At 41.6% G+C, this 27,631-nt stretch overlaps 1 protein-coding gene across 6 annotated transcripts in view; it reads left to right on the top strand.

Moving 5' to 3' along the window:
• Positions 1 to 1,475: 1,475 nt before the first annotated feature.
• The window catches only part of Kif1b (kinesin family member 1B), a 138,420-nt gene continuing 112,264 nt past the window's right edge, over positions 1,476 to 27,631 (top strand). The window contains exons 1-2 of one of the 6 annotated variants that reach the window (XM_059255394.1): positions 1,476 to 2,133; positions 20,443 to 20,617. In XM_059255394.1, the coding sequence (XP_059111377.1) occupies positions 20,512 to 20,617 (106 nt within the window). In that variant the 5' untranslated portion in view covers positions 1,476 to 2,133; positions 20,443 to 20,511. The remainder of the gene's footprint in view (positions 2,134 to 20,442; positions 20,618 to 27,631) is intronic. The other 5 variants (XM_059255389.1, XM_059255390.1, XM_059255391.1 and 2 more) reach the window with 5 other exon arrangements.

Here is a 27,631-nt window from a genome sequence, read left to right as displayed (position 1 = left end):
GTGGGAACTGAACTCAGGTCCTCTTCAAGAGCAGGAAGCCCTCTTCACTGCTGAGCCATCTCTCCAGCCCCTCCTCAAACATTGCTTCTTTATACTGAAAACTTTTGAAGCTTTTTCTCCTCGTTTTCTGAAGTGCGCAGTGTGTTATTGTTACCTATGGACATCCTACTGTGCAAGAGCACATCAGAACCTCGTGCTCCTGTGCAAACCCATTAACGTTTCTCTATACTTGATGATTCATCTCTTCCTCTTCCTCATTCTAGGGACTGAACTCAGGGCCTCCCATATGCTAAACAAGTGCTCCACAATTTAGCTACACTTTCAGGTCAACTTCTTGTTTTATTTATTTTATTAATATTTTTGTCTGTTAAAATTTTAATTTATTATTATGGTGTGGTGTGTGAAGTGTGTATCCATGTGTTGAGTAGGTTCTCTCCTTCCTCTTTTACATGGATTCTAGAGATGGAATTTGGATTATTAGGCTTCATCAGAGGCACCTTTACCCACAAATCCATCTTGACTGGCCCTGTTTGTTGAAGACAGGGTTTCTCTATGTAGCCCAGGCTTTTCTAATTTGTTGTGGGGGATGTCTTTAATCTCAGCAGTTGGGAAGTAGAGGCAGACAGATCTCTGTGGGTTGGAGGCCAGCCTTGTCTACATAGTGAGTTCTAGGAGAGTCAGAACTACAAAGCGAGACGACAAAACAAAACAAATGAATACAATGAGAAATGTCCAATAAACGTAGAATAACTGGGAAGTCTACTTCAGTGGCATGGTGATTTTTCAGAATCATTAGTGTAGAAGGTTAATTTTCATGTTTTAGTGTGTAGGCCTTTTTCTACCCAAAAATACTGTATTAAAGTCAGGGATGAGAAAGAAAAAAATCTTATCTTACTTTCAATTTCTGCTAGTAAATCCGAAAGACGTTATTCAGCCTTCAAAGGCAGTGTGATTGGCAGGTTGTCGTTGTGATATTTTCTACTAAGTACTGAATTGAGCTACTCATGAACAGCTGTGGGCCTTTTCCTTTGAGCTGAACCCAAATTTGATTTTTTAAAAACACACGGCTCGTAGAGCTTTTGTGTTCTCATGAGTTCTGGTAACCCCCTTCAGGGCCATCTCTCACAGGCCGCTCAGTCCATTCACTGGGCGCGATACAAAGCGTTTTGTTCCTCTGCTCACACCAGCACGCCGTCTCCCAAGGAGACGCTGAATGCCCACTAAGTCATGCTCTCCCATTACTCATTCCTCCTTTTCTCCCAAGGTGGCGTGTGGGAGGTGTTGTGCTGGGGTTCAACAAGAATAGGCCAGGAAGCTTTCTGCTGGATACACTCATGCCTGTGCGTGGTTCCCTTCCCACCGCGCCGGGTTCGGCGGCATCGCCGTGTGAGCTGTTTTCCAAACGGACAATGACTCCACACTCGGCCGCTCCCACATAATCCCAGCTCTCGGATGGCAACTGGACCGTCCAGTCCTGCCCTGTCACTCAGGCAACCTTTTGTCCCTTTACGAAGCGGGTCATCCGGCCACACAGGCGCGGCCTCTCCCCACTAACACCCTTTGAGGGTCACCCGGGAGGGAACTCTGGGCACCGGCTTCGCCCACCCGACACGCCCGCACCCGCATCGGCTCCTGGACCAGCAGGGGGCGCTCGAGTGTCTCCGTCGCTCCGCCAGCATCTCCCGCCCCCTCTGACGGACTCGCCTTACTATTGGTCGAACTTCCCAAGATCTTCATCTCGATTGGTCATCTTGCGCGTCGGTCTCGGTTGCTGGGCGGGCCGGAGTGACGCGCGGCGCCCTAGCTCGGGGCGGTGTCCCGCGCCGGCGGCTTCGGGCGGAGTTTGGCGAGCTGCGACGCGGTGTAGTCAGACGGCAGTGGTCCTGGGAGGAGACAGCTCGGGTCCGAGCTTCTCTCTGCTCCTTCGCCGCATCCACCGCCGCGCCCCGGCCTCCCGCCAATCCTCGATGCAGAGTTGGGCGGCCGCGTGATGGGGTTGCGGAGCGGCGCCCTGCGGCTCCCGGCGGCCGCTGCTCGCGCTGAGGTGCGTCGGTGCCCGGCCTCCCGCGCCCCTGCGCGCCGCGGCGTCTTCTGACTCGGCCGGCTCGCCCGTCGGTCCGCAGCGCGGCTGAGGTGAGGCGGCGGAGGTGGGGCGGCTGAGAGACGGTGGGCGGTGGTGCCGCGGCGCCGGCGAAGGGGGCCGTTCCCGCAGGACAGACTTCGGGCTGGGGTCGGGCCTGGGGAGGGGGTTGGGCGAAGCGAGGAAGCGGCGCGGCCGGGCGGGCTGCGGGGTCAGCGGTGAGGAGCCTCGCCCTCGGTGGAGAGCCCTGGCCGGCCGGCCGCGAGCCCCGGGCCCTCGTCCAGCGGCCTGCCGGTCCCCCGCAGTGCCCTGCACCGGCTCTCCGCTTCCCCCGGGCTGCCAGGCCCCGCTCTGTCCGCGGGCCCGCAGAGCCGTCGCTGTCCCGCCGTATCTGCGCACATTGCAGCTCTGGGGGAGCCGGCCCTGCCCGCCTTGAAGCCAGCTGGTCTTTCTCCCCTTCTTTCCTCTCACCCCCATTGTGATTGGCATCAGGGTTCTGACTGGGAATGTGGCAATGCCCCTGTGCCCGATGAAGGTAGGAAAGGGCATCCGATGGCGCGGAGGGCTCAAGGGCTAGACCGAGGAAGGATGCAAAGGGAGGGGGCTCGTTGGATGCTGGCCAGCAGGGAGGAAGGCTGGTGTGGGCTCGACGTTGAGCCGACCAGGATTACTCTGGCAGCCATATTGGGAGGATGATCTGACAAATCGTTTAGGAGCCAAGTCCGGTTGCTGGAAGGCACCGAGTGACAGCCCTGGCAGCTTTCAGGGTGACTAGCCGCACCAGAAGCCAAGTTGTGGGGGTTGGGAGGCCGCTCGGAGCAAGCCAGTCATTGTTCATGCAACGCAAACCCTCGCCGACTATAAAAGCAAAATTGAGCTCCCAGATCACCTTTTCTCTCTTGTGAATTGCTATACGGGCCTTCAGGGTAAACTGGCTTGAAGATTCCATTCTTGTTGGGATGAAATTCTGTGATGCTGTACTTATCACCGATATCCATTGCTGCTTTGGCTCTCGAAGGCCTGTTGATGCCTTTCCTCTGTGAAGGCCACTTTACCATGTTGGAGACTCTCAGCATATTTCATTACGTGGATAGATTTGCATAGTACCTCAACATTGCCGAGATTAGTAAACTGGAATATTCTGATAACCGATTGCAGCAGTATTTCTGAGGATGCAGGTTGTCATCGTTGTGGAATCTAGAGGTAGCCTAAATTAGATTGTCAACAGATCTCTTGCTTATGTAGCTCTCCCTGTTCCAAGCAGCTGTTCTGCCAACACCGAGCATGCTGCTTTGTGTCATGATGTGCCTGTCTTAACCCAGAGAAAGTGGTGATTGGGTTTGAAAAACCGTTAAAAAGCGATATTATGGGGTGATATTTTATTTACAGGCAGTGCTCTTGGCTTAGTCATAACAAAATTTTAGCTTGTATTTTCATTGAGAAGTGTGATAGTCTTTTCTAATTTTGTTGATACTGATTATGAAGTAATTGAAGTTGTTAATGTGCTGTTTGAGGATGGATTATGAAGATTACTCATACTGGTGTTAAAGTACGTCTAGAAATGATCAATAACTGGGTTCAGAGTGAGCCTGTAAATGTGTTTTCCTATATTTTGAACATGCACAGGACCTGGGGAGATGGTATGACTCCTGTCTTCTTTATGCCCTTCAATTTAAACTATATATATATTGTCTTTGGCAATGGGTGGGGGCTGGAGATCCAACCTAGGTCTTAGACATGTTAGACAAGCTACCTACTACTGAGCTATATTCCCACTCTCCATTTCCCATTTTTTTTTTTTTTTTTGGTTTTTCGAGACAGTTTCTCTGTGTCCTGGATCTCGCTCTGTAGACCAGGCTGGCCTAGAAATCACAGAAATCTGCCCAGCTCTGCCTCCCGAGTGCTGGGATTCACGACCGCCTGGCCCATATTCCATTTTTTTAATGCATCAATTCTTTCTTTAAATTTTTTCTATTTTAATTTTTCTGTCTACTTAAGAATAACTACTAAAAACAAGTTCCAGTGTTTTTTTTTTTTGTTTTTTTGTTTTTTTTTTCAGAGCTGAGGACCGAACCCAGGGCCTTGAGCTTGCTAGGCAAGCACTCTACCACTGAGCTAAATCCCCAGCCCTCAGTGTTTTTTTTGTAAGAGAACTCAACACACTTTATTTTTTTTTATAATTTTTATCATTAAGCAATCTCTTTAAACTTCAACAGGTACGAGTTTTTTTGGTTTTGATTTATTTTATGTGTATGAGTGTTTTGCTTGCACCATGTGTGTGCCTGGTGCCCTCCGAGGACAGCAAGGGTTTGGACCCCCTGGACCTGGAGCGACAGGTGTTGTGAGTCCCCATCTGGGTGCTGGGAACTAAAAGAGGGTCCTGAAGAGCTTTCATTTCTGAGCTGTCTCACTAGCCTGAAGTCAGTGGTTTCTCCAGTACATTAATATTCAAGAAATACAGAATGTCTGTTTTATGATTCCGTATCAAAAATAGGAAATAGTTGTAAGTATATGTAAAGAACTGTGATTAAATATAATTTAAGCATTTGATAAAATCAGATCTGATTGTGAATCTGAAGTGAGGAAAGATTTCTTAAGTCTGTATAGATCTTCACTGTTGAATATTTTTCTGGAATTTATCCAATTAAGTACAGTTTCTAAGGCATAGGGCAGACTGTTTCCCATTTCAAGACCAGATATGAATGCAGTTTTCTTTTTTCTACTAAATTTGTGCAGGGAATAAATTATTGCCCAAGAAAAGTATGCCAACAGTTTCCAAGGCCCAAGCTTTCTAGCCTACTTTTTTAGTTTTGGTCTTGTTCTGTGTACAGAATGAAGGACAACAGTGAGTCTTTGCTGCCTTGTTTTTAAACCCCTTCCCAGGCTACTCACGGTAATAAGCCTTTCCCAGGAGTAAGCATATCCCTGTGGTTCTATACACTGATGTGATAGAATTTCACAGTGCCCTGAAGTTAAAGGTGTATCATCCCTGTTTCACAAAGTTCCCTTTGAAAGAGGTCTTTAGATACCCAAGAGAGAGAATAAATATATACACCTTTATTTTGGTATAGAAGACATTAAACAGATTGGCTATGATAGGGAAATCTTGTGAATTTGGATTTTCTTTTTTTCTTTTGGTTAACAGCTCAGTGACTGATTTGTTCTCCTAGTCATTAGGAGATACTCCAGCCCATATATAGATTCAGGTCTTTGTCCTAAAAGAATGTGAGCTCTACCATTTGTACTTGGACTCTAACTTCCTTTATTTTAGTGCGGTTAGTGTACTGCTGCTTATGCTCTAGAAGTTTCTGTGATTTTCAGTCAGCCTTTTTTCTCTTTCTCATGCTGTATAGTATGAATGATTTTGCGATTGTTTGTGGCTGCATATGTGATTCAAGTTAAAAGACTGAAAATATCTGTTGGATACAAGAACTTTTTTTGGTTGGGGGAGCTGAGGACTGAACCTAGAGCCTAGAACTTGTTAGGCAAGTGCTCTACCACTCAGCTAAATCCCCAACCCCATAAAACTTTTAAATTTAATTTTACATTTTAAAGATTTACTCTCATGTTGTTTACAACATAGCTTGTCATTCAGTTATGTAGTCTTGTGTCATTTACCCCTTTGGTAACTTGGGTACCCTTTGGCTTAGTTTTCCCTTCCATTCCAATTTTATTTTATTGTTACTTTTGTGTTGCTAAAGATTGTACCCTGGGCCTTGCACATGCTGGGCAAGGGACTCTGCTACGGAACTGAGGCTCTGCCTCGTGGATTTTTCACATCGTCTTGGCAGATATCAGTAGCTCTATAAATAAACATTAGTAGTAGCAGCCAATAATGATAAAGTATTGTACTCATACTGAGCACTTTCTGTTTGTCAGACCCTTTTGTAAGCACATTTATTAATTTAATTAATAGGCAACCATACCAACTCGATACAGTTATTGTCCCTATTTCTCATATGAAGAAACTTAAACACGCTAAATGACTTCCCTACCATCACTAGATCTAGGTTAGTTGTCATTGTGCTGACTTGCTTAGAGACCACCCTTCCCTTCAGATTGCTTCACTTCTGCTCAAACCCTGGCTTGGTTCTTTTAAGTATTGTGCCACATCTTTTAACATGTCATCACTTTCAGATCTCAGATTGCCGTCCAATCTGAAACCCTGATCACTTACAGTCCTCACCCCTGTAATCTCTGCTTGTGTATTTTCGTGTTCAGTCTCCAAGGCTCTTAGTCTCTTCTTTTCCCACACTGTCACGTCTGGGATTCGTTGCTCCAGCCCCTTTCATACAATATCAACGTTGCTGTTTTCGATTCTTTACTCTTCTGAAGGCCTACTATCCACAGGCCAGCTTGAGTCATTCCTGCTATCTATACCTTCTGTTCTTACTCTGCTTTCATGGAGAAGCCTCACAAAGGGCTGGGGATTAATGCTACTGTCAGTATGGAGTCTTTCCATTTGTCTTTGATGTTTGCTGAAACAGGTCTGCTTGGTCTTCTCAAGATGTTCACAGTGAGTGGCTTAAACTTCCCACTGCCTCTGCTTAGCAGAAAATGTATCTACTATCTCACAGGGAAAAAAAAGGCACAGGTTCCTTCAGTCTCCCCCTTTCTCTTCTGACAACCCCCCCCCTCTCTTCTTTTCTCCAGCCTGAAAAAGGTTATTCTCTCTGACTTCAGCTAATCCCTTGCCTGTGCTCTGTGTATCACTGGCTCCTAATCTTTTGGGATTTGTTTCATTGGTTGCTCTTATTTCTCCTTCGCTGACTTTCCTCCACTGTTCCTTGAACATTCTTGGCAAGTTTTACCTTAGGACTCACGCTCTGTCTTTAGCCTGAATTGTTCTTTCTCTCTAATCTGCTTGACTAACTCCTTCACCTCTTTCAGATTTTTGCTAACATTTCACCACTTCAACAAAGGCCCCCCTGGCGTAGCTACATATACCACTTCTTCTTGACTTGACTTCCTTCCCTTCAGTTACATTCACAGTAGCTCACTACTTTTAATACTTCTTTGCCTCAATAGAATGAAAGTTCCTCCAAGACAGGGATTCCCTGTATGTATGCAATGTGTTGATTAAACATGCAAAGGTGCAGGTCTTTTCTAGTAAAAATAAAACGGTAGGGGACAAAGATGTCGTCTCTATTCCTGTCCCCTTTCTTTTGCTCATCACAGTCAGATATGATCGGTTCAGGCATTTTCACTTTGCCACCCCAGTGTGAGTGGTTCTAGATCTCCTACATCTTTGATACTATTCTTGTACAGATTTCCAGCATGCACGCACGCACGCATGCACGCAAATGTAAAATGCTTTTAAAAAAATCCAAATCCACTGGCTTTTCAAGCTGAACTGTTTTCAATGAAAAATATAACTGGTGTGACTTAAATGTGCAATTTTATATAAAGATTAGTGAATATCAGCCCCAAACTCATGGTTTAACCCTGGAGAAAGCCTGCAATACTTGTATTCTGTGTTGTCATTTAAAAGAAAACATATTAAATTCAAATCCAGTTTATCATGTGATAATTTGCTTCTACATAGAAAAATTGGACCTTCCTTCTTGCCTCCAAAGGTGAGTTATCACCCAGGTATATAGGTGTGATGAGAAGCTGATTTCAGAAATAAGTCTTAATAAATTTGAGTTGTCCTTTGTTTAAAATTTGCCACTTTTGTATCATTTTAAGCTGAACTCATTTTCTGCTGGACAGTTTCAGGAATAATTACCATTTATTTTGATCATAGAAGAATGTTAGTGGAATGTTGGGGTTTAAGTGGCAGAATTTCATATCTGCTTCCTCCTTCCTCTAAAAATCTATAGAATATGGCTAGTCATTACAGCTAGTTAACTTCCTAGATAGATTTAATATTAACTAATCAAATTTTGAATCTTTCAAAAAATTCTATTCTAACTTGCATTTAGAGTAGTTTATTTAAAGCTCATGAACCATAGGGACTATTATTGTTCTCCAATCCATGGGCGCCTCTCCCAAACTCCCAGGCTGGCAATGGAATCCAGGGCTTTGTGCATATGAGGCAGCACTACCTACAACTGAATTACATCTCCAACTCCAAACTGTTTCTTGAGGCATTTCTTGATTTCTGAGAAAAAAAAAAAAAAAAATGTCAGCAGTGCAAAGGAGGATTCTTGGTTTCATAGTTGCAGAGGTAGGAGGACATATGTTTGGTAAGTCTAAAAATTGTATCAGTTTATTTTAGATAGTAGTTAAAAGAAAACAGTTGGGGAGCCTGGCTGAGCCTGTTCAGGCACATTGGAAATTGAAACTATGATCTGTCAGAGACTATTCCTGTGCAGGCTGACTATTGGCATTGAGTTAGGATGTAAAAGGCAGCATTACCATCCCACAGAATGACCAAAGACCAAAGATCAAGAGTACACACACACACACACTCACATACACACTCATACACACCCCTCTGTCTCTGCCTGCCTGCCTGCCTGTCTCTCACACAAAAATTCTTACATATTTGGAGCCATTTTACAGGTATAGCCATGGTCTTAAAACCTGCTTGGTCTTTATGGAAGTTATTAGATAGAAAAATGCATAAATGTTACATAAAAAAGAATTTTTTGTTTGTTTGTTTGTTTTTTTGAGATAGAGTTTCTCTGTGTAGCTTTTGGAGCCTGTGCTGGAACTCACTCTGTAGACCAGGCTGGCCTCGAACTCACAGAGATTCACCGGCCTCTGCCTCCTGAGTGCTGGGATTAAAGGCATGCACCACCACCGCCCAGCAAAAGGAATTATTAAATTTTAATGATTTATTTTTATGTGTATTAGTGTTTTGTCTGCATGTCTGTCTGTCAGATCCTCTGGAACAGGAGGCACAGACAGTTGTGAGCTGCCGTGTGGGTGCTGGGAAGAGCCACCAGTGCCCTTAACTGCTGAGCTGACTCTCTAGCACCTATTTGTAGTATCTTAATTGGGGCTCTACTACAGAAATTTACTTCATTTTGTGGTATGTTTATTCTTTTTTACATGTGTTGGCACATGCCTTTCTTTCTTTCTTTCTTTTTTTTTTCCAGAGCGGAGGACCAACCCCAGGGCCTTGTGATTGATAGGCAAGCGTTCTGCCAGTGAGCTAAATCCCCAACCCCATTTTGTCTTTTTTTTTTTTTTTTTTTTTTTTTTTTGGTATGTTTATGGAAACATAGTCTAATTCAGTATAGGCTATCCTTCTACTCCTGTGTAGTAGAGGCTACTCTTAAATCCTGTTTTTCCATCTTCCTGCCTTTACTTTTTAAGTGAATGAGACACCTGGTTAGCTTTTTTTTTGAGGCAAGATTTCATGTAGCCCAAGTTAGAACTCACTGTCTAGTCTAGGATAACTTTGAATTCCTGATCTTCCTGTTTTTACTTCCCAAGTGCCCTGATTGTAAGTGAGTGCCACTTAACATGCCTTTTTTTGTTTGTTTTATTCTTTAAATTACAGTTCATTCTTTGAAAATATAATTCAGTCACAGGCATGGTAGTATATGTCTTTAATCTCAGCACTGAGGAGGCAGAGGCAGGAGGATCTCGGTGAGTTGGAAGCCAGCCTAGTTTTGGAAATTCCAGGGCAACATGGTGAGGTCCTGTCTCAAAAAAATAATAAAAGTAAATAAAATAATAAAAAAAATTTTCCAATGAAAAAGTTCATTGGAAAAGATTATCTTTTAAATTCCCCCCCCCCCCCCCCACAGAGTTTCTCTGTGTAGCATTGGTGCCTGTCCTGGATCTCACTCTGTAGACCAGGCTGGCCTCGAATTCACAGAGATCTGCCTGGCTCTGCCTCCTGAGTGCTGGGATTCAAGGTGTGCACCACCGCTGCCTGGCTTCTTTTGAATTTCTTAATGTTACTTTATTCACTAGAATATTGGGCTAATAATAATTTCTTTTTGAAATAAAAATTACTGAAGCACAATTCTAATTAGTCTTAATAATAAAAACCCGGTGTCAGATATTGAGGGTGAAAACTAAAAGATAAGAGAAGCAGAGCAGCAGCCACTAGAAACTTCTTACCTCTATGAATCCTCAGACTGAATGAGGTGGGGCTGAGATCCTTTCTCCACCCACTTTATATTCCTGTCTCCACTTCTCTAATGCTGCGATAAAAGGCATGCACCACCACCACCTGGCTCTATTTCTCTTTTAGACTGGTTCAATCTCCTGTAGCCCGGGGTAGCCTTGAACTCTTGATCTTCCTGCTTCTTCTTCCAAAGTCTTGGGATTAAAGGTATGTGCCACAACAGCCTGGCCTCTGTGGTTAACTAGTGGCTAGCTCCATCCTCTGATGTCCAGGCAAGCTTTACTTGTCAGAACACAAACAAAATGTCATATAATAAGTTACCTTGGTATAATGAACTCACAATAAAAACTAGATTAAGGTTGTTGTAAATGGAGGTAGAGTTTTTCTTTCCCGAATGCCTGGTCCCAAATAAACACACAAAAGCTTATATTAATTACAAAATGCTCAACTGATAGATAGCTCAGGCTTATAGCTAACTAGCTCTTACATTTAAATTAACCCATTTCTATTAATCTGTGTATTGCCTTGTGGCCTGTGGCTTTATTGTTCCTCTGGCATCTTGTTTCTTGGGCAGCTGGCTGTTATTTGTCCCGACTCCACCCTTCTCCATCCCAGTCCTCAGTTTGATTGTTCCGCCTAACCTTATCCTGCCTTGCCGTAGGCCAAACAGCTTCATTATTAACCAATGAGAGTAAAACATATTCACAGTATACAGAAAGATCATCCCATAGCATCTCCCCCTTTTTGTCTAATCAAAAAGGAAAGTTTTAACTTTAACATAGTAAAATTACATATAACAAAACAGTTATCAAGTAAGAATTATAGTTACAATATTCAGCCTATTTGTATTTGACAAAATTAAATACTCTATCATGTATCTTATCTTTGTGAGTCCAAAGTTTTGTATATATTTTATCTTTTATCATAACTAAGGAAAACAATTGTAACTATTTAGTAGTCTTCAACTCTATCAAAGATCCCAGAAGGGTGAAATGTTACTTAATAACAGGGACATCAGGCTGCCTGGACAGTCACCCAAGTTTCATCTGTAACACTAGGGCATCCAACTTTGGCCTACAGGCCTAGCATATCTGACAGACATTTCTGAGAAGCAGGAAATTTTGAAGGACTGTTCTACCTTGTCTTAGCAAAGTTTGGCAGTCACCTGTTTTGTGTTCTGCTGGTCCAGTTTGAACAGTATCTATCAGCTATTGAGGCAAGGGCACTTTCTTTGCCCACATGGCTAGCTTTTGCCATAAAGGAAACAAACTCCATATAGAGTTTCTTTGATGTCCATCATCTTCTCTGAAGTAGATTGGTACTACCAGAGCAGATGTGTCTCACTGTCATGAAAAGCCTTATGTTATTAAACATATTAAATGCAATATTCAGTTGTTTTGAAGTGTTTGAAGACTATCTATCTAAATATATTTGTGTATGACCTTGAAAACATACCTAACATGACTATAAGTTTGACTACTGTAGATAATTATTAATCTGTATTTTTAATTATACATTGTATTTTAAAATGAGCTGTATAAGCACAGTATTCTAAAGAGTAGAAACATCATACAACATAACAGAAATAACTTTAAATTTGAATCAATAAACTAAAATCCATACCAATGTAAAATATGTAAGATTAACAGTTGTTTTTTTGGATTAAAGCAGATTCAATAATCTACCCTTTTTTCCCATCATAATAATCTACCCCTTTTTCCATCATTTCTATATCATTACTCCTTTTCTTCTTTTAGAAAGAGATTGACTGTGACCAATAACAGTTTGTAACCAGCACCCCTTAAATGAAAACAAACATGTATAACCAATATTTTGGGAATATGGGCGTGGTTTTTTAGATTGCTTCCTGCTGATTGGTGGGTGCTGGTAATTTTTGAGGGACCCTCAGAAAATCAGGATAATTGTTAAGGCTTGGCTAGAGTATTTTGTGAGGCTGGATCATTTTAGTCAGCAGCCTTGAAGCTGTTTTGGATTTGGATCATCTGAGCCATTGTTATTGGTGTTTGGTTCCCTTGTTCTGAAAATACATAAACTTTTAAAGGTAACATACATATCTATATTAATACAAATATAAACTGTGCATTATACACAAGCCAGCCAAAGATAATTTTTTGTTTTATGTTTGAGCAGGTGAAATATATGTCATGTGTCGTTTAGTTACTTTAGGTTTATTTTCTTATATCTGTAGTCAGGATTTCAGGGGGTCTTCCTTGATCAAACCTGATTTTCCTTAACCTAGAATGAATCCATAGCTTCTCATCTCCTATAGAAACAAAAGCATAACCTCTCCCCAAAAGTACCATATCTTTTGACTTAAATTTTGAAGTTAATTTTAAAATGTGTAGGTTGGTTTAATTTAGTAGCTTTCATAATCAAACTGTCTCTCAGCAGTTATCATTTGCCCATTAACAGTTAAAAAACTAAAGAAAACGGGGGGCTGGAGAGATGGCTCAGAGGTAAAGAGCACTGGCTGCTTTTCCAGAGGTCCTGAGTTCAATTCCCAGCAACCACATGGTGGCTCACAACCATCTGTAATGAGATCTGGCGCCCTCTTCTGACCTGCAGCAACACATGCAGGTAGAACACTGTATATATAATAAATAAATAAATCTTAAAAAAAATCTAAATAAAACACAATTAAATATAGACTCCAGACTCTCTGTGTATTTCCCATCTTTATGTGGCTTATCATATTTTTTATTACTTTATTTCCTTTTTAAGGACTTTACTATTATTTTTAAATCACCTTTTTTAATCTATGACTGTTTCTACCCCTTCTCTCTCCTAAGCCTACTCACAGTTTTTAAACATACTGTGACCTGTTTAGAGGCCTTTTTTTTTTTTTAATCTAAATCTGTACTTACTGGGTATCTTTAACCCTTTTTGTCTATCTGAGCAGAGATCTTAAATCTGCCACTCAGTGCATGTTTGTACTGTGGTCCTTGTGAGACTGCGGGAACCCTCCATGATGCAGCTCAAGCCTGCACACCACAGCCAGGGCATGTGTCTCTGTACTGCAGCCCACATGAGAGACATGAACTATGAAGCTGCTCTTGGCTCTATTTTTGTGTATCTAGAACCCTCCCCCTTTTTTTTAAGCTTTCTCAGGCTTTATGTAGTTGTAAGTGTCCCATGTTGGGCGCCATATTTAAACAGAGGCAATTTTTCTTTCCTGACCACCTGGTCCCAAATAAACATACAAAAGCTTATATTAATTACAAAATGCTTGGCTGATAGCTCTGGCTTATTGCTAACGTGCTCTTACATTTAAATTAACCCATTTTTATTAATCTATGTATTGCCATGTGGCATGTGGCTTTACCAGTCCTCTGGCATCTTTCTTCTTGGGCAGCTTGCCCAAGTATTACACTTTGTATATTTTTGCATGTTTAAGTTGTTGTGGGAAAGTTTTTTTCCACTTATTGTATTTTATAGGAAAAAATGTAAATGTATATATTATCTGGTGGGGATCTTCTTAGTTGGTAAAGTGCTTGCCTAACATGCTTGAAGCCCTGGATTTGAACCACCTCATAGAGGTGTGGTGGCATATACCTATAATCTGAATAACTTAGGAGGTTGGGGCTGGATTATCAGACAATCAGATTTTTTTCATTATATTTAGCCTGGGCCACAGGAGGCCATGTTTTTGAAGGGGAGGGAAAGAAGGAGAGAGAGAGAGAGAGAGAGAGAGAGAGAGAGAGAGAGAGAGAGAGAGAGAGAATATAAATATATTGCTTCCCCAAACGAGTGGCTGTCAGCTTTTTTTTAATTAGAAAGGAATTTGATGGTTAATTAACAGGGATATGGTAGAACTGGAAAGAGATTTTTATAGCTAGAAGCTACAGTTTGGTGACTGATTAGGTGGATAGAGGAAGCAAGCTTGTGTTTGGGTGAGAGATATTTTGACTTTGGTTGTGTGACGTTGAATGAAATATTGGTAGAATATTTAAGGAGGGAAATTAAGCCTGCTGCAAAATGATTGTGTGATGATGTTAAAGATATTCCTGTTTTAGTTGTAGTTGCAAATCTTTGATGTCAAAAGCAGAGCAAAGAGGGTTCAGTGTTCACTGTTTTATTTCTGAGTCAGAATCTTTGAGTACTTTACCAGTCCTTGGGTAGAACACAAAAAGAGAAACACTTAGAAATATCTAAGTATGCCGGCCAGTGGTAGCGCACGCCTTTAGTCCCAGCACTTGGGAGGCAGAGGCAGGCAGATCTCTGTGAGTTTGAGGCCAGCCTGGGCTACATAGGGAGTTCCAGGACAGCCAGGCCTGTTACACGGAGAAACCCTGTCTCAAAAAAAAAAAAAAAAAAATCAATCTAAGTATTCCACATAACTATCAACATTTTAACTGTCTTTATTTTTTCTCTTTCTGGTTATCTGTAAAAAGATGTTTTTGCAGATTTTCTTGACTGAAAAAATCATTTTGTTCGGTTGATAAATGATGTCTCTTTTACAATCTCCTTCTCCCTAGTTTTTCTATTTAAGTAATTGGATGACTTGTTCATTATTTCTTCCCTTATTCTGGATTTGGATGATTTCTTTGATGTGTTATTGAGTTTCTCTTTCCTTTTTGTGTCTTGCAAAGCAGTGAGTTTCTAGGGCTTGATTCTATTAATTTTTCTTTAGGCGTGAGGGCCAGGATACGTATGGTGCTGCTGTATATGTCCTTTTGTAGGACAGCAAGAAACATGTTGTCAGCCAGGCGCACACCTTTAATCCTAGCACTGGGAGGCAGAGGCAGGTGGATCTCTGTGAGTTCGAGGCCAACCTGGGCTACAGAGTGAGTTCCAAAGCTAAACAGAGAAACCCTGTCTCAAAAACAAACAAACAAACAAACAACCCCCCAAAAAAAAACCAAAAACAAAAACAAAAAATGTTGCCCTGCTTCTAGTAATGACAGAATAAATTATTGTTCATCTTAATCTGTAATATTTTTCCAACAACCACCCTTTTATGTAATGTGTTTTAGTAACCAATGCTGATTGTGCAGACAGCCTTTATGTTGCCAGATTTAGAGAAGAGAAACATTCTGATTTCTTTTGTGTTTATTAGCTTGATTTCTTTTTTTTTTTTTTTGTAAAGATTATACAATTGAAAATCGTGAAAATGAATCTTTTAAAAAAGAAGAAATTAAACCGGTTATAGAGGTGCTTTAATCCCAGCACTTGGGAAGCAGAGGCAGGTGGATCACTCTGTGGAGGCCAGCCTGGTCTACAGAGTGAGTTCCAGGACAGCCAAGCGTACACAAAGAAACCCTGTCTTGAAAAACCAATAAAATAATAATAATAATGATGATAATAATAATAATAATAATAATAATATAATTTACCCTTATCTACTGTTTGGTTATCTTGGAATATTTTATACAAAATATGCTGATTGAATTTAAGTTTATACATTTGATTGTGTGTGTATGTGAGTGACAGGGTCTTACATAGATGAGGATCACCTGTCTCTCTGATCTTCAGGCAAATTTTATTAGGGTGCACAATATATCACCACATCTTTGATCCTCTTGCCTTCAGTTTCCCAAGTGCTGGGGTTACAGAAACGTCTGCCAGTGCCTGGCTGGTTTTTTGTTTTGTTTTTCTTTTCCCCTCTTTATTCTATCTTTGAAGGTGGAAACATTTAAAAATTGACATCTATGTCCTTTGTTGTGTCCCTAGTCATTTTTGACAGATGTTTGCTTTTTTTTTTTTTTTTTTTTTTGTTTTTTCAAGACAGGGTTTCTCTGTGTAGCTTTGTGCCTTTCCTGGAACTCACTTGGTAGCCCAGGCTGGCCTCGAACTCACAGAGATCCGCCTGGCTCTGCCTCCCGAGTGCTGGGATTAAAGGCGTGCGCCACCACTAACTAAAATGTCTTAAGGTCATGTTGAATTTTTTTCCCTGAGATATTAGCCTCTCCTCCAGCCCAAGTCAAAGTGATTTTTGAAGGGACTAGGATATTCCCTTTGAGGAGCTGTTACAGAACAGTACAAGATAGAGTGCTGTCACGTAAAGTTACAGGCGTGTTCTCACTGTGTGTTTGAAGCTGTAAGTACTTAGGAAATACCACTGATTTCTGGAATATTTGGGTCTGTTGTAAGGGAGTCATAGTGAGGAATTGTGAAAGAACAGGAGTGGGGTGAGTAAAGGAGTTTGGCCTGAACATGGATGGTGTCCTTTGACTTTGGTCTTAGATTCTTGGAAATGAAGAGTGACACGGAAAGCCATACTTTGGGAAGGATGATTTGGGGCCTGGACTCTTGGTGCATAAGCATGGGTACCTCAGTTTTGATCCTGAGCTGCCCTGCAAAAACTGAGCAGGGCCTCATAAGCCTGTAGCTCTAGTGCTGCAAGGGAAGGAGGAGGAGACAGGAGGATTGTTGGGGCTCAGTGGTCTGCCAGCCTAGCAGCAAAACAGTGAGTTTCAGGTTCTATAGATACTGTCTCAAGAGACAGGTAGAACAGGACTCTCATCTTTCTCTTGCATCCACATGAAGTTCAATCTTGAAGCAGAGTTTTGGCTTAAAGCAGTGATTCTTGGTTAGGGGTGAGATTGTTCATCAGGTAAAGATGTCTCACAGTCTCAGTTCCATTCCCAGGATCCACATGGTGGATGGAGAGAACCATCTCCCACAAATTGTCCCCTGACGCACAAAATAAATCCAATGTAATAAAAAGTTAAAAACAAAAATCTAGTATTTGATGCCTACCTTAAAAACTGTTGAATCCTGGCCAGTGGCCGTCTTATGCTTATTGTTTCTCAGTTCTGTTTTATACAACCCTGCTAAAGGACTATTGAATCAAAACTGGAAGTTCAAAGGACAGTTCTTTTGTTGTAAGAATCCTAGGCATGGATTAGAGTACAGGTAATGAGAAGGAGAGGTGGGAAGGACCTGAAAGCCTAGCATTTGGGAGGCTGAGGCAGAGGAGGATGGAGAAATCAGCCTTCAAATCCAGCCTTGGCTACATAGTGAGACCTTGTTTCCAAAAGGGGGAAAAAGGTGGAAAATTGATAGATTGCTACTTGGGGGAGAGAATTGGTTTTTGGACATCATAATAGTTAAAATGATAGTTCCATATCAAAGTTGTGTGGGGATTGAAATGTTGATGTGATTTGTCTTTCTCTTCCTTTCTTTCTTCCCTTCTCCTCCCCCATATCTATCTATCTATCTATCTATCTATCTATCTATCTATCTATCTATCTATCTATTCATCCATCTGTCGATCTGGTGATAGAACTTAGGTCACTCAGTTACATCCCCAGCCCTTTAAAAAATTTATTAGGAGACAAGGTCTTAATTGGGTCAAGTCTGGACTGGTGTTGAGCTAGCAAACCTCATGGCTTAGCTTCCTGTGTAGCTGTAATTACAGGCATGCTACTGCACCCATACTGAACTATGTTTTTATAGTAGTTTTCCCCTCAATGCTGCATTCTTTTTTTTTTTTTTTTTTTTTCCAGAGACAGGGTTTCTCTGTGTAGTTTTGGTGCCTTTCCTGGATCTCACTCTGTAGACCAGGCTGGCCTCGAACTCACAAAGATCTGCCTGCCTCTGCCTCCCTGAGTGCTGGGATTAAAGGCGTGTGCCACCACCGCCCCAGCAATGCTGCATTCTTTTGTGTGTGGTGTATGTCGGGGGATAGTACTGAACTAGTGACTATAGCATATGCAACATTAATTGGGAAATAACTCTAAGCTTTCATTTGATAAATGTGACCACAGAAGTATTTGCTATATTAAGAATGCTTCAGTTAATATAAAATAAAATAAAAAATTGCAGCACATGGTATATTAAAAGATTAATATAAAAAACATTGTAATAACTTGAAACAAAAACAAGAATCATCAAACCTAGCAAGGACTTACACAGGTTGTTTCCCTAACCTTTAATGGATACTGAGTTCTTACACCAGATGCTGTTCTAGGTACTAATACATATGACAGGACATCTCTGAGCAGTTTGGACTGGTGTGAGAGATAGAAAAAGAGAAGACATTTCCCAAAAGTAAAAATTTCAAATAGTGATTATATTGTTAAGAAAAAAACATCGGGGCAGTGGTGGTGCACGCCTTTAATCCCAGTACTTAGGAGGCAGAGGCCGAAAGTTCTCTGTGAATTCAAGACCTGCCAGGGGCACATAGTGAGTTCCAGGACAGCTAGGGCTACACAGAGAGACCCTGTCTCAATAAAAGAAAACAAAACAACTAGAAGAAGGAAATTGTGTCTGGTACTGGAAACCTAGTCAGTTCTACCCCAGGTTAGAGGTAGAAGTCAAAAATCTTGCAGAGAACCTACAAGTGCCACTTACTAGACCAGTATATTCCTTTGTTATATTCTAAATATTTATCCTCATACGAGCACAGACTAGTGCAGTTCTCACCCTCATCAAGGAAACTTCTCCTTGCAACAGATGGAGACTGTTAGAGAAAGCTACACTGATGAAAATGAATTTGGTTGAGCCCAGTCCCAACTGATGTATCTACGACACAACTCCTGCATCTAAGAAAGGTTCAGGAGCCATTGTGGAGAGGGAGCAGAAAGACTGTAAGAGCCAGAAGAGCAGGGCATTTGCTATGAGGTTTTTGTCTCCTAGAAAAGTCAAAGAGGCTACATCCATGAAGTCTGAACAATATAGCTTTCTAAACATAAGCTGAAGAGGGATGACATCAAAGAGATGTTTTGTTTTGTTTTTGGGGTTTTCAAGACAGAGTTTCTCTCTGTGTAACAGCCCTGGCTGTTCTGGAACTCACTTCGTAGACCATGCTAGCCTCGAACTCAGAGATACACCTCCCCCTGCCTCCTGAGTGCTAGGATTAAAGGTGTGCACCTCTGCACCTGGCTCACCAAGAGACATGTTAACATGGAACTGTGGGCAACTAGACAATGCTGAGAGCAGGAGAAATAATATTCATAAGGGAAGAGCATACCAATTGATTATCTAATACCAAATGGTCAGCCCTGAAAACTCATGGAAGTGACGTTATACAGAGCAAGTGTATTTATATATTTATGAATCTGAGAGTGTGTGTACGCGCAATAACAAAGAAAAAAGCTATGAATTTAAAAGGAGTGGGAGTGTGGGAGGCGGTGGAGGGAGAAAAGAGGAGTAAAAATGATATAATCTCAAACATTTTAAAACTCATTTACCTTATTTATACACCTTGAAATGTAATTTCTCAGTGGTTCAAAATTGATCATGATTTCAAAAACGTAAAAAAGATGTGATTCAGTTCTGATATGGGAACTGTTTTTTTTTTTAATATTGGTCAGATTTTAAAGTTATATTAGGTTCTATGATACTTAAACTCATAAATACTTTTCATTTTTCGCCTTTTGTATGTTTCTTCTTGAAGATGTTTTTGTAATGAATAAAAATTTCTTCCTGGGTCAAGAGATGGGTTGTTTCTTTTGGAAATTATTTGGGGCTTACTTTTTATTTATTTTCTTCCCTATGAGATTGCATTGATTTTGGTCTGTGGAGAGAGAAACTTTCTCTGACATGTTTGTGTTTTTCCTATGGTCTCTTGCCGTAGTGAACCGTAGTGATTTGATTCACTAGCTCACAAGTCCCTGGCAGGTGTCCTTATTGTTGTTCAGGGGCCTTGAGGGTCAGAGAGAGGCATCTGTCGGATATTGTCATAGGTAAAAAAGCTTGGTATGTGGCTAAAGGAGCAAACTAGAATGTTCTTTGTTCTTTATTGTTTAAGTGTCATGGAACCAAGTGTTTCAAATTGTCAAGTAGAGGGAATTCACCAACTTTCCCTAAAGTAATAAATAATGTTTTTACTGGGGTGGTAGTGGTGGTGAATGCCTTTGATCCTGGCACTTGGGACGCAGAGGCGGGTGGATCTCTGAGTTTGAGGTCATCCTGTTCTACAGAGCTAGTTAAACCACTATTTTAAAGGAATTCCCTCAATGAACAGATATTTTTGTTTTTTATATTACTGGAGATTGACCTGAAGACACACAAAGATAGACGCCTGTTATTTTGCAGGTTATTTTTAATTATAACCAGTTAGAGACTTTTTAGGGTTTGAGAAAGATAATAAGAAAAGGAACTTCTGGGGGTTGGGGATTTAGCTCAGTGGTAGAGCACTTGCCTAGCAAGTGCAAGGCCCTGGGTTCGATCCTCAGCTCTAAAAAAAAAAAAAAAAAAAAAAAAAGGAACTTCCATTTGTACTGCTTGGTAAGTTACTGTTGGGAATGTAAGATTTGTAGAGGAGGAAAAGGATAGGCTTTTATGAAACAGAACTGCCAGCGCTCATGAGTCAGCCTGTGTGTCTCTTAATTCTGACAGCCTTGTGTACAATGTTTCTCTTTTAAAGGAACTTTGAACATAACTTCAAAAGAAGATTTGATCTTTATTTCTGGATTGCATCTATAAGGCCACCAGAATGTCGGGAGCCTCAGTGAAGGTAGCTGTTCGAGTGAGGCCCTTCAATTCTCGAGAGACCAGCAAGGAGTCCAAGTGCATCATTCAGATGCAAGGCAACTCGACCAGTGAGTACAAGTCGTTTTCCGTCAGTGCATCTCTTCCCTTCCCTTCCTCCTTCTCCATGTGCTCCGAATACATGAGTGTCTGTGTCCTAACTTAACTCTGAAACTTGCCATTCCGAATGACCTAATGAATGTTTTCCACTTAGGACTGTTTGTACAGCACTCACATATGGACTGCTTATTTCACTGTATAATTGAGAGAACCTGAATAGCTTAAGTAATTCAGCTAGTGTTGGTGGTACTTACCAAGTTTAGATTCTATGACAGTAAAGGTAAAAGCAGTGATTTTTACTAAATTCTGAAGTACAATATAACTTTAAAGGCCCAAGATTGTTTTTATTTCTTTTCTTTTTTTTTTTTTTTTCGAGACAGGGTTTCTCTGTGTAGCTTTGCTCCTTTCCTGGAACTCGCTTTGGAGACCAGGCTGGCCTCGAACTCACAGAGATCCGCCTGCCTCTGACTCCCAAGTGCTGGGATTAAAGGTGTGTTCCACCACCGCCCGGCTATTTCTTTTATTAAATATAATTTGAGCTTGCTAAGATGCTCTTAAAACTTATTTTCTTGATTTATAATGTTTGATTGGAGCATTGGCTATGATTGTAATATACAGTAAACTGCCAGGCATGGTGGCACACACCAATAAATCTTGGGACATTGAGGCAGGAAGAAGTTTGAGGCCAGACTGAGCTACAGAGTGAGTTCCAGGCTTGCCTGGTTATATAGTGACACTATTTTGAAAAATACAATGTAGTCAGCATATACTCAAGCAGTCATTTCTTCTACCTTGTTTCTCTATTAAACTGCTTAGATAAAAGTGACTTAAGCTGTTTTTCTTGCACTTGTATTACTAAATTATCTTATGTGGTTCTATAGGCAAAGTATCAATTTAGGTAGGAGTAGACACTGCCATCTTTTAGTCTCTACTTTGTAATAAAGCAGCGTTACTGATTTTTTTTTCAGACTGCTTACTGCTACAGCCTCACAGTGGAATTCTTATTCCACTAGGAATAATGTAACATCTAAAATAACTGTGTGTTGTCAGTGATCCATCTGCATTCATTATTCTCTTCATTGCTGCAACAAAATACCTGACGGAACAACTTGTGGAAGGAAAGGTTTATTTTGGCTTCCAGTCTGAGGGTGTGATCCCATTGTGGCAGGAAAGACATAGCTGAAGGGGTGAGAGGCTGCTGGCTGCATTGCATCCACAGTTAGGAAGCAGAGAGAGAGACAGACAGTCAGACAGACAGCCCCCTTTTAAATTCCTTTCCTTTTAAAAAAAAAAGAGCGGTCAGTGGTGGCGCATGCCTTTAATCCCCTCACTCAGGAGGCAGAAGCAGGCAGATCTCTGAGTTCAAGGCCAGCCTGGTCTACAGAGTGAGTTCTAGGACGGCCAGGGTTACACAGAGAAACCCTGTCTTGAAAAAACAACCAACCAACCAACCAACCAACCAACCAACCAGTCAAACAAAGAAACAAAAAAGCTGAGTGTGAAATCACATTGCTGGGGAGGTGAAAACAAGCAGATTACTGGGGCTCACTGGCTAGCCGGCCAGCCTAGCCTACTCAGAAAGTTCTAGGCCAATTTAGAGCCCCTGTCTTAATAAATGACGTAGACGGCTTTCCGAGGAATAACATCTGAGACCAACTTCTGGTTTCTATATGCATGCATATGTATGTGCATGTACACCCATTCACACATAAACACACATACACACATACAATCAAAACAAAAACTACAGATATAAGTTTGGAATCGGGCAAATAAAATAATTCAGTAATGGGATAGCTGTAGGGTGCTGTAGGAATAAAAAGATAAAGGTTATTTTTAAAACAGATTTATATTTTGTTTTATGAGTGTTTTGCCTGTATGTATGCAACTGTACTATGTACATACCTGGTGCCTGAGGAGACCAGAAGAAGGTTTTTGATCTCCTGAAACTAGAGTTATAGATGGTTGTGAGCTATCACATGGGTGATGAGTCCTGAACCTGGATCCTCTGCAAGAGCAACAAGTATTCTTACTAAGAAATTAGTTTTAGATTGAGAGAGTACATGCAGCCAGGTGGCGGTGGTGCATGCCTTTAATCCCAGCACTCGGGAGGCAGAGCCAGGCGGATCTCTGTGAGTTCAAGGTCAAGCTGGTGTACAGAGTGAGATCCAGGAGAGGTACCAAAACTGCACAGAGAAACTCTGTCTTGAAAAACCAGGGGATTTAGCTCAGTGGTAGAGCGCTTGCTAAAGACCCTGGGTTTGTTCCTCAGCTGGGGGTGGGTGGGTGGCAGGGAGGAGGAGTGCATGCCCCCCCCCCCCCCGCCCCCCCCATCCCCACCCCTGAGACAGGGTTTCTCTGTATAATAGTCCTGGCTGTCTTGGAACTCATTCTGTAGACCAAGCTGGCCTCGAAGTCAGAGAGATCCTCCTGCCTCTGCCTCCTGAGATTAAAGGCGCATGCCACCCTGTCTAACCCATACATGCTTTTTTTTTTTTTTTTTTTTGTTTGTTTTTTGTTTTTTGAGACAGGGTTTCTCTGTGTAGTGGAGGATGGTTTTCAGTTTTCAACTTCTTTCTGATCCTCCCGTTCTATTTTCTGAATGTTGGAATTGGAGACATGAATCATTCTGTCTAGTATATAGGGTATTAGGAGTCAAACACAAGGCCATGTGTATGCTAGGCAAGAACTTTACTAACTGAGTGACATCCCTAACCCCTGGTATATTTTTGTTTTTCATTTTGCTTAAAGTCTTACTGTATTTGATTACTTGAGCATATCATGTTGAGACATATTTATATGTGATAAAAATAATACTGGTTTTGGTAAATTAGAAGTATTTGTTGTGTATTCTATTTCTATTTCTCTACTTGCTTTGAAGGGTTTGTTGTGTTTATGAACACAAATTAATAGAATGTCAGTGTTGGAACCTGTTTTTGGTGTGTGTGGTCTGTCTTGTGTTTATTTGGAAGTTCCTGCTGTGGAGTTCTATTTATAGTGCTGCATTGAGGAAGAGAGATGATGATGTATCTTTTGGCTGCTCCTACAAACAAAAGAGGATTCTTTTGATTTAACAATCATTTTGCCGCAGTAATTGCTGTCAATGTTGTAATTGTTTCTGGATAGTGTTAGAATAGTTATTCTATAGATAGCATGGTATTTATCATATACATATTCATTTATTTGTATGTGTGGGGAGGTCAAAGGACAATTCAGGGAGGTGATTCTTTCTTTTTACCTGCTGGGTTCCAAGGATTAAGCTTGGGTCATCAGGCTTCATGGCAAACACTTTTACTGAGCAGCTAGCCAGCCCTACTCATCCATTTCTCAGCAGACTAAAGTAGCATGCTCAGTTTACTTTCCCAGGATTCCTTAATCTGCCTGTTATGATCATCTTCACTGCTCTATTGCAGGACTGGTCTGTTGGACAAAGTGCCGAAGTACATGTTTTTACTTTGTACAGTGGTCTCATAAATTTGGAGGAATTCTGAGGTTTTGTTTTCTATCTGTTGTACCTTCCTTAATAAAGTGTTCAATAAATAGAATTTGTTTTACCTTTCTCTATTGTCATGATACAGGGTTTCTCTGTATAGCTTTGGCTGTCCTGGAACTTACTCTGTAGACCAGGCTGGCCTCAGATCTGCCTGCCTGTGCCTCCCGAGTGCTGGGGTTAAAGGTATGTAGATAATTCCTTTTTTTTAAATTTAAACTGTTTGGCCTAATGGCTCAGGCGTCTTGCTATCTGTTCTTATATCTTTTATTTATTTTATTTTATTTTATTTTATTTTATTTTATTTTATTTTACAATACAATTCAGTTCTACATATCAGCCACGAATTCCTTTGTTCTCCCCCCTCTTGCCCCCCTCCCTTTCCCCCCAGCCTACCCCCTATTCCCACCTCATCCAGGGCAAAGCCTCCCCCAGGACTGAGATCAACCTGGTAGACTCAGTCCAGGCAGGTCCAGTCCCCTCCTCCCAGGCCGAGCCAAGCGATCCTGCATAGGCCCCAGGTTTCAAACAGCCAACTCATGCAATGAGCACAGGACCTGGTCCCACTGCCTGAATGCCTCCCAAACAGATCAAGCCAATCGACTATCTCACCTATTCAGAGGGCCTGATCCAGTTGGGGGCCCCTCAGCCATTGGTTCATAGTTCATGTGTTTCCATTTGTTTGGCTATTTGTCCCTGTGCTTTATCCAACCTTGATCTCAACAGTTCTCGCTCATATAAACCCTCCTCTTTCTCACTAATTGGACTCCCGGAGCTCCACCTGGGGCCTAGCCATGGATCTCTGCATCCAGTTCCCTCAGTCATTGGATGGGGTTTCTAGCACGACAATTAGGGTGTTTGGCCATCCCATCACCAGCGTAGGTCAGTTCGGGCTGTCTCTCGACCATTGCCAGCAGTGTGCCACCACCGCCGGGGCTTCTACATCTATTCTTAAAAGGTATTATCTGTGGGCCTCTCTAGCACAGATAATACCTTTTAAGAATAGATGTAGAAGCCCGGCGGTGGTGGCACACACCTTTAATCCCAGCACTTGGGAGGCAGAGCCAGGCGGATCTCTGTGAGTTCAAGGTCAGCCTGGTCTACAGAGTGAGTTCCAGGACAGGCACCAAAACTATGCAGAGAAACCCTGTCTTGAAACTCCCCCCTCTCAAAAAAAAAAAAAAAAAAAAAAAAAAAAGAAGAGAAATAGAGTCCTGCTCTTTCGTTTGCTCCTTTTTCAGCGAGAATAACATAGTTTGTACAATGATTATCCCTCACTTTGTGAAACCATTGTAGTTTAGGTAAAGTGGTCTGTTACTTAATAGTCTTTTGGATGCATTTCCCCATTTCTTGAATATTCTTCAAGACCACAATGTCATCCAGGCTTGATGGCCTAGGTCTGTAATGCCAACCCTTAGGAAAAGTTGAGGCAAGAGATCTGGATTTTCAGGTCAGTCTGGGCTACTTCATGAATGTGAGTCCAGTCATAGTTGCATAATGAGAACCTGCATAAAACAAAACAGTGTGATTTCAGAGCTAGTGGGAAAGCTCAGAGTTAGACCATGTGCTTAGCCTGTATGAAGCCAAGCTCAATCCCCCAACCCAATGCCTCATGATTTCAGTAGTTAGATAGTGACATTTTGTACTTAACAATCTGAGTTTCACTTAAGTCATCTTTTGTTTTCAGACACTTGAGTCTTAGGGTCTTCCTTTGTTAAACAGAGCTTAGGCTTAACATACAGTCACTACTTAACCATGTGTGAGACATAGGCTTCAGTTTCCAGAACCAGTAAATAGGGGGGAGAAGATGTTGCTAATCTAATGTCTTTCCAACCTTCTGTTCTAGGGCTGTTTGGAAGGATCAAATAGAATAATGTATACTTGTAGGATGAAATTGGAAAAACAATTTTTATAGTTAATCTTAGTACCAAAGTTATGTTCAGTCAGAGTTTAAGTTTAATTTTTTAATTAATTTTTATTTCATATGCATTGGTGTTTTGCCTGTATTTATTTTATGTCTGTGTGAGAGCATGGGCTCCCCTGGAACTGGAGTTAAACACAGTTGTGAGCTGGGAATTGAACCCAGGTCCTCTGGAAGAGCATCCAGTGCTCTTAACTGCTGAGCCATCTCTCCAGCCCAAGTTTAATGTTTCTTTTGCATTCATTTTATTTTATTTTGTGTGTGTGTGTGTGTGTGTGTGTGTGTGTGTGTGCGCGCGCGCGCCATGGCACATGTATGGAGGTCAGAGGACAAATTGTGAGAGTCATTTCTCTTCTCACTTTGTGGATGCCAGGGAATGAATTTGTCATGCATCCTTACTGGTTGAGCCATCCTGCTAGCCAGGAGTGTAAGTTTAAAGTCAGAAATAATTGTGTATAAGTTGGATGGGGCTTTTTTCTGTTGTGTATTTGGAACTGCTTTTCATTCATCCATTTATTCAGACTTATTCTAGCCTGTGTGTAGGGGAAGTACATGTGAGCTTTGCCATGGTGCATATATGGAGAACAACCATAGGGTGTCAGTTTTGTCCCTCCTGCCATACATGGGTTCTGGAGATCCAGCTCACCTTATCAGGCTTGCACAGGAAGAACCCATACCTGCTGAGCTATCTTTTTTTTTTTTCTTTTTTGATTTTTTTCAAGACAGCGTTTCTCTGTGTAGTTTTGGAGCCTGTCCTGAATCTTGCTCTGTAGACCAGGTTGATCTTGAACTCACAGAGATCCGCCTGGCTCTGCCTCCCCAAGTTTTGGGATTAAAGGTGTGCTCTGAGCTATCTTGCTGGCCCAAAAGCTTCATTACAATTTTTTAAATTGCATTTATTTATTTGTTTGTTTGTTTATTTACTCACTCATTTAGTTATTTAGTTTGTGTGTGTGTTTGTGTGTGTATGGGGGAACAGTGTTTGTGCTACAGTGCATATGTGGAGATCAGAGTACAACTTTTGGAAGTTGATGCTCTCCTTCCATGTGGGTTCTGGGGATCAACATGAGTCATCAGATTTGGTGGCAAGTGCCTATGCCTCTCATTGGCCCAAGGACTGATTTTATTATATGTAAGCTGCTTCAACTGCTTGAATTGTTTCCATACCAAAACAGCTAAGCAAGAGAGAGCTGGGGGCTGGAGAGATGGCTCAGCAATTAAGAGCATTTGTTGCTCTTGTAGAGGACCCGGGTTCACACTGGGATGGGTGACTCAGAACCATCTGAAACTCTGGATCTAAGGGGATCCCATACCTTCTTCTGATCTCCATGGGAAATCTCTTTTTGCCTTGGCTTGCCTGGAGTACCTGTGTAAACTTGGCTGGCCTGGAACTTATCTGCCTGCCTCTCTGTCTTCTGAGTGTTGGGATTAAAAGTATGTTGCTACTAATGCTCTCTCAGCAAGAAGATCTGTTAGAAAACCTGGTTTTTGTTTTCTACTTTCCATTTTAGAGTTCATTTTTTAAAATCCATGTCAATAGCATGGTGTTGTGATGGCTTTTGGTAGCCTGGTAAGGTGTGAAATGGAGGGTGAGCTAGCAAGCTGGAGAGCTGG

This window comes from Peromyscus eremicus, chromosome 2, assembly GCF_949786415.1.
Source record: "Peromyscus eremicus chromosome 2, PerEre_H2_v1, whole genome shotgun sequence".
Taxonomy (NCBI): domain Eukaryota; kingdom Metazoa; phylum Chordata; class Mammalia; order Rodentia; family Cricetidae; genus Peromyscus; species Peromyscus eremicus.
Note: the sequence above shows the minus strand (reverse complement) of the source record. Positions and strands in the feature narration are given on the sequence as shown.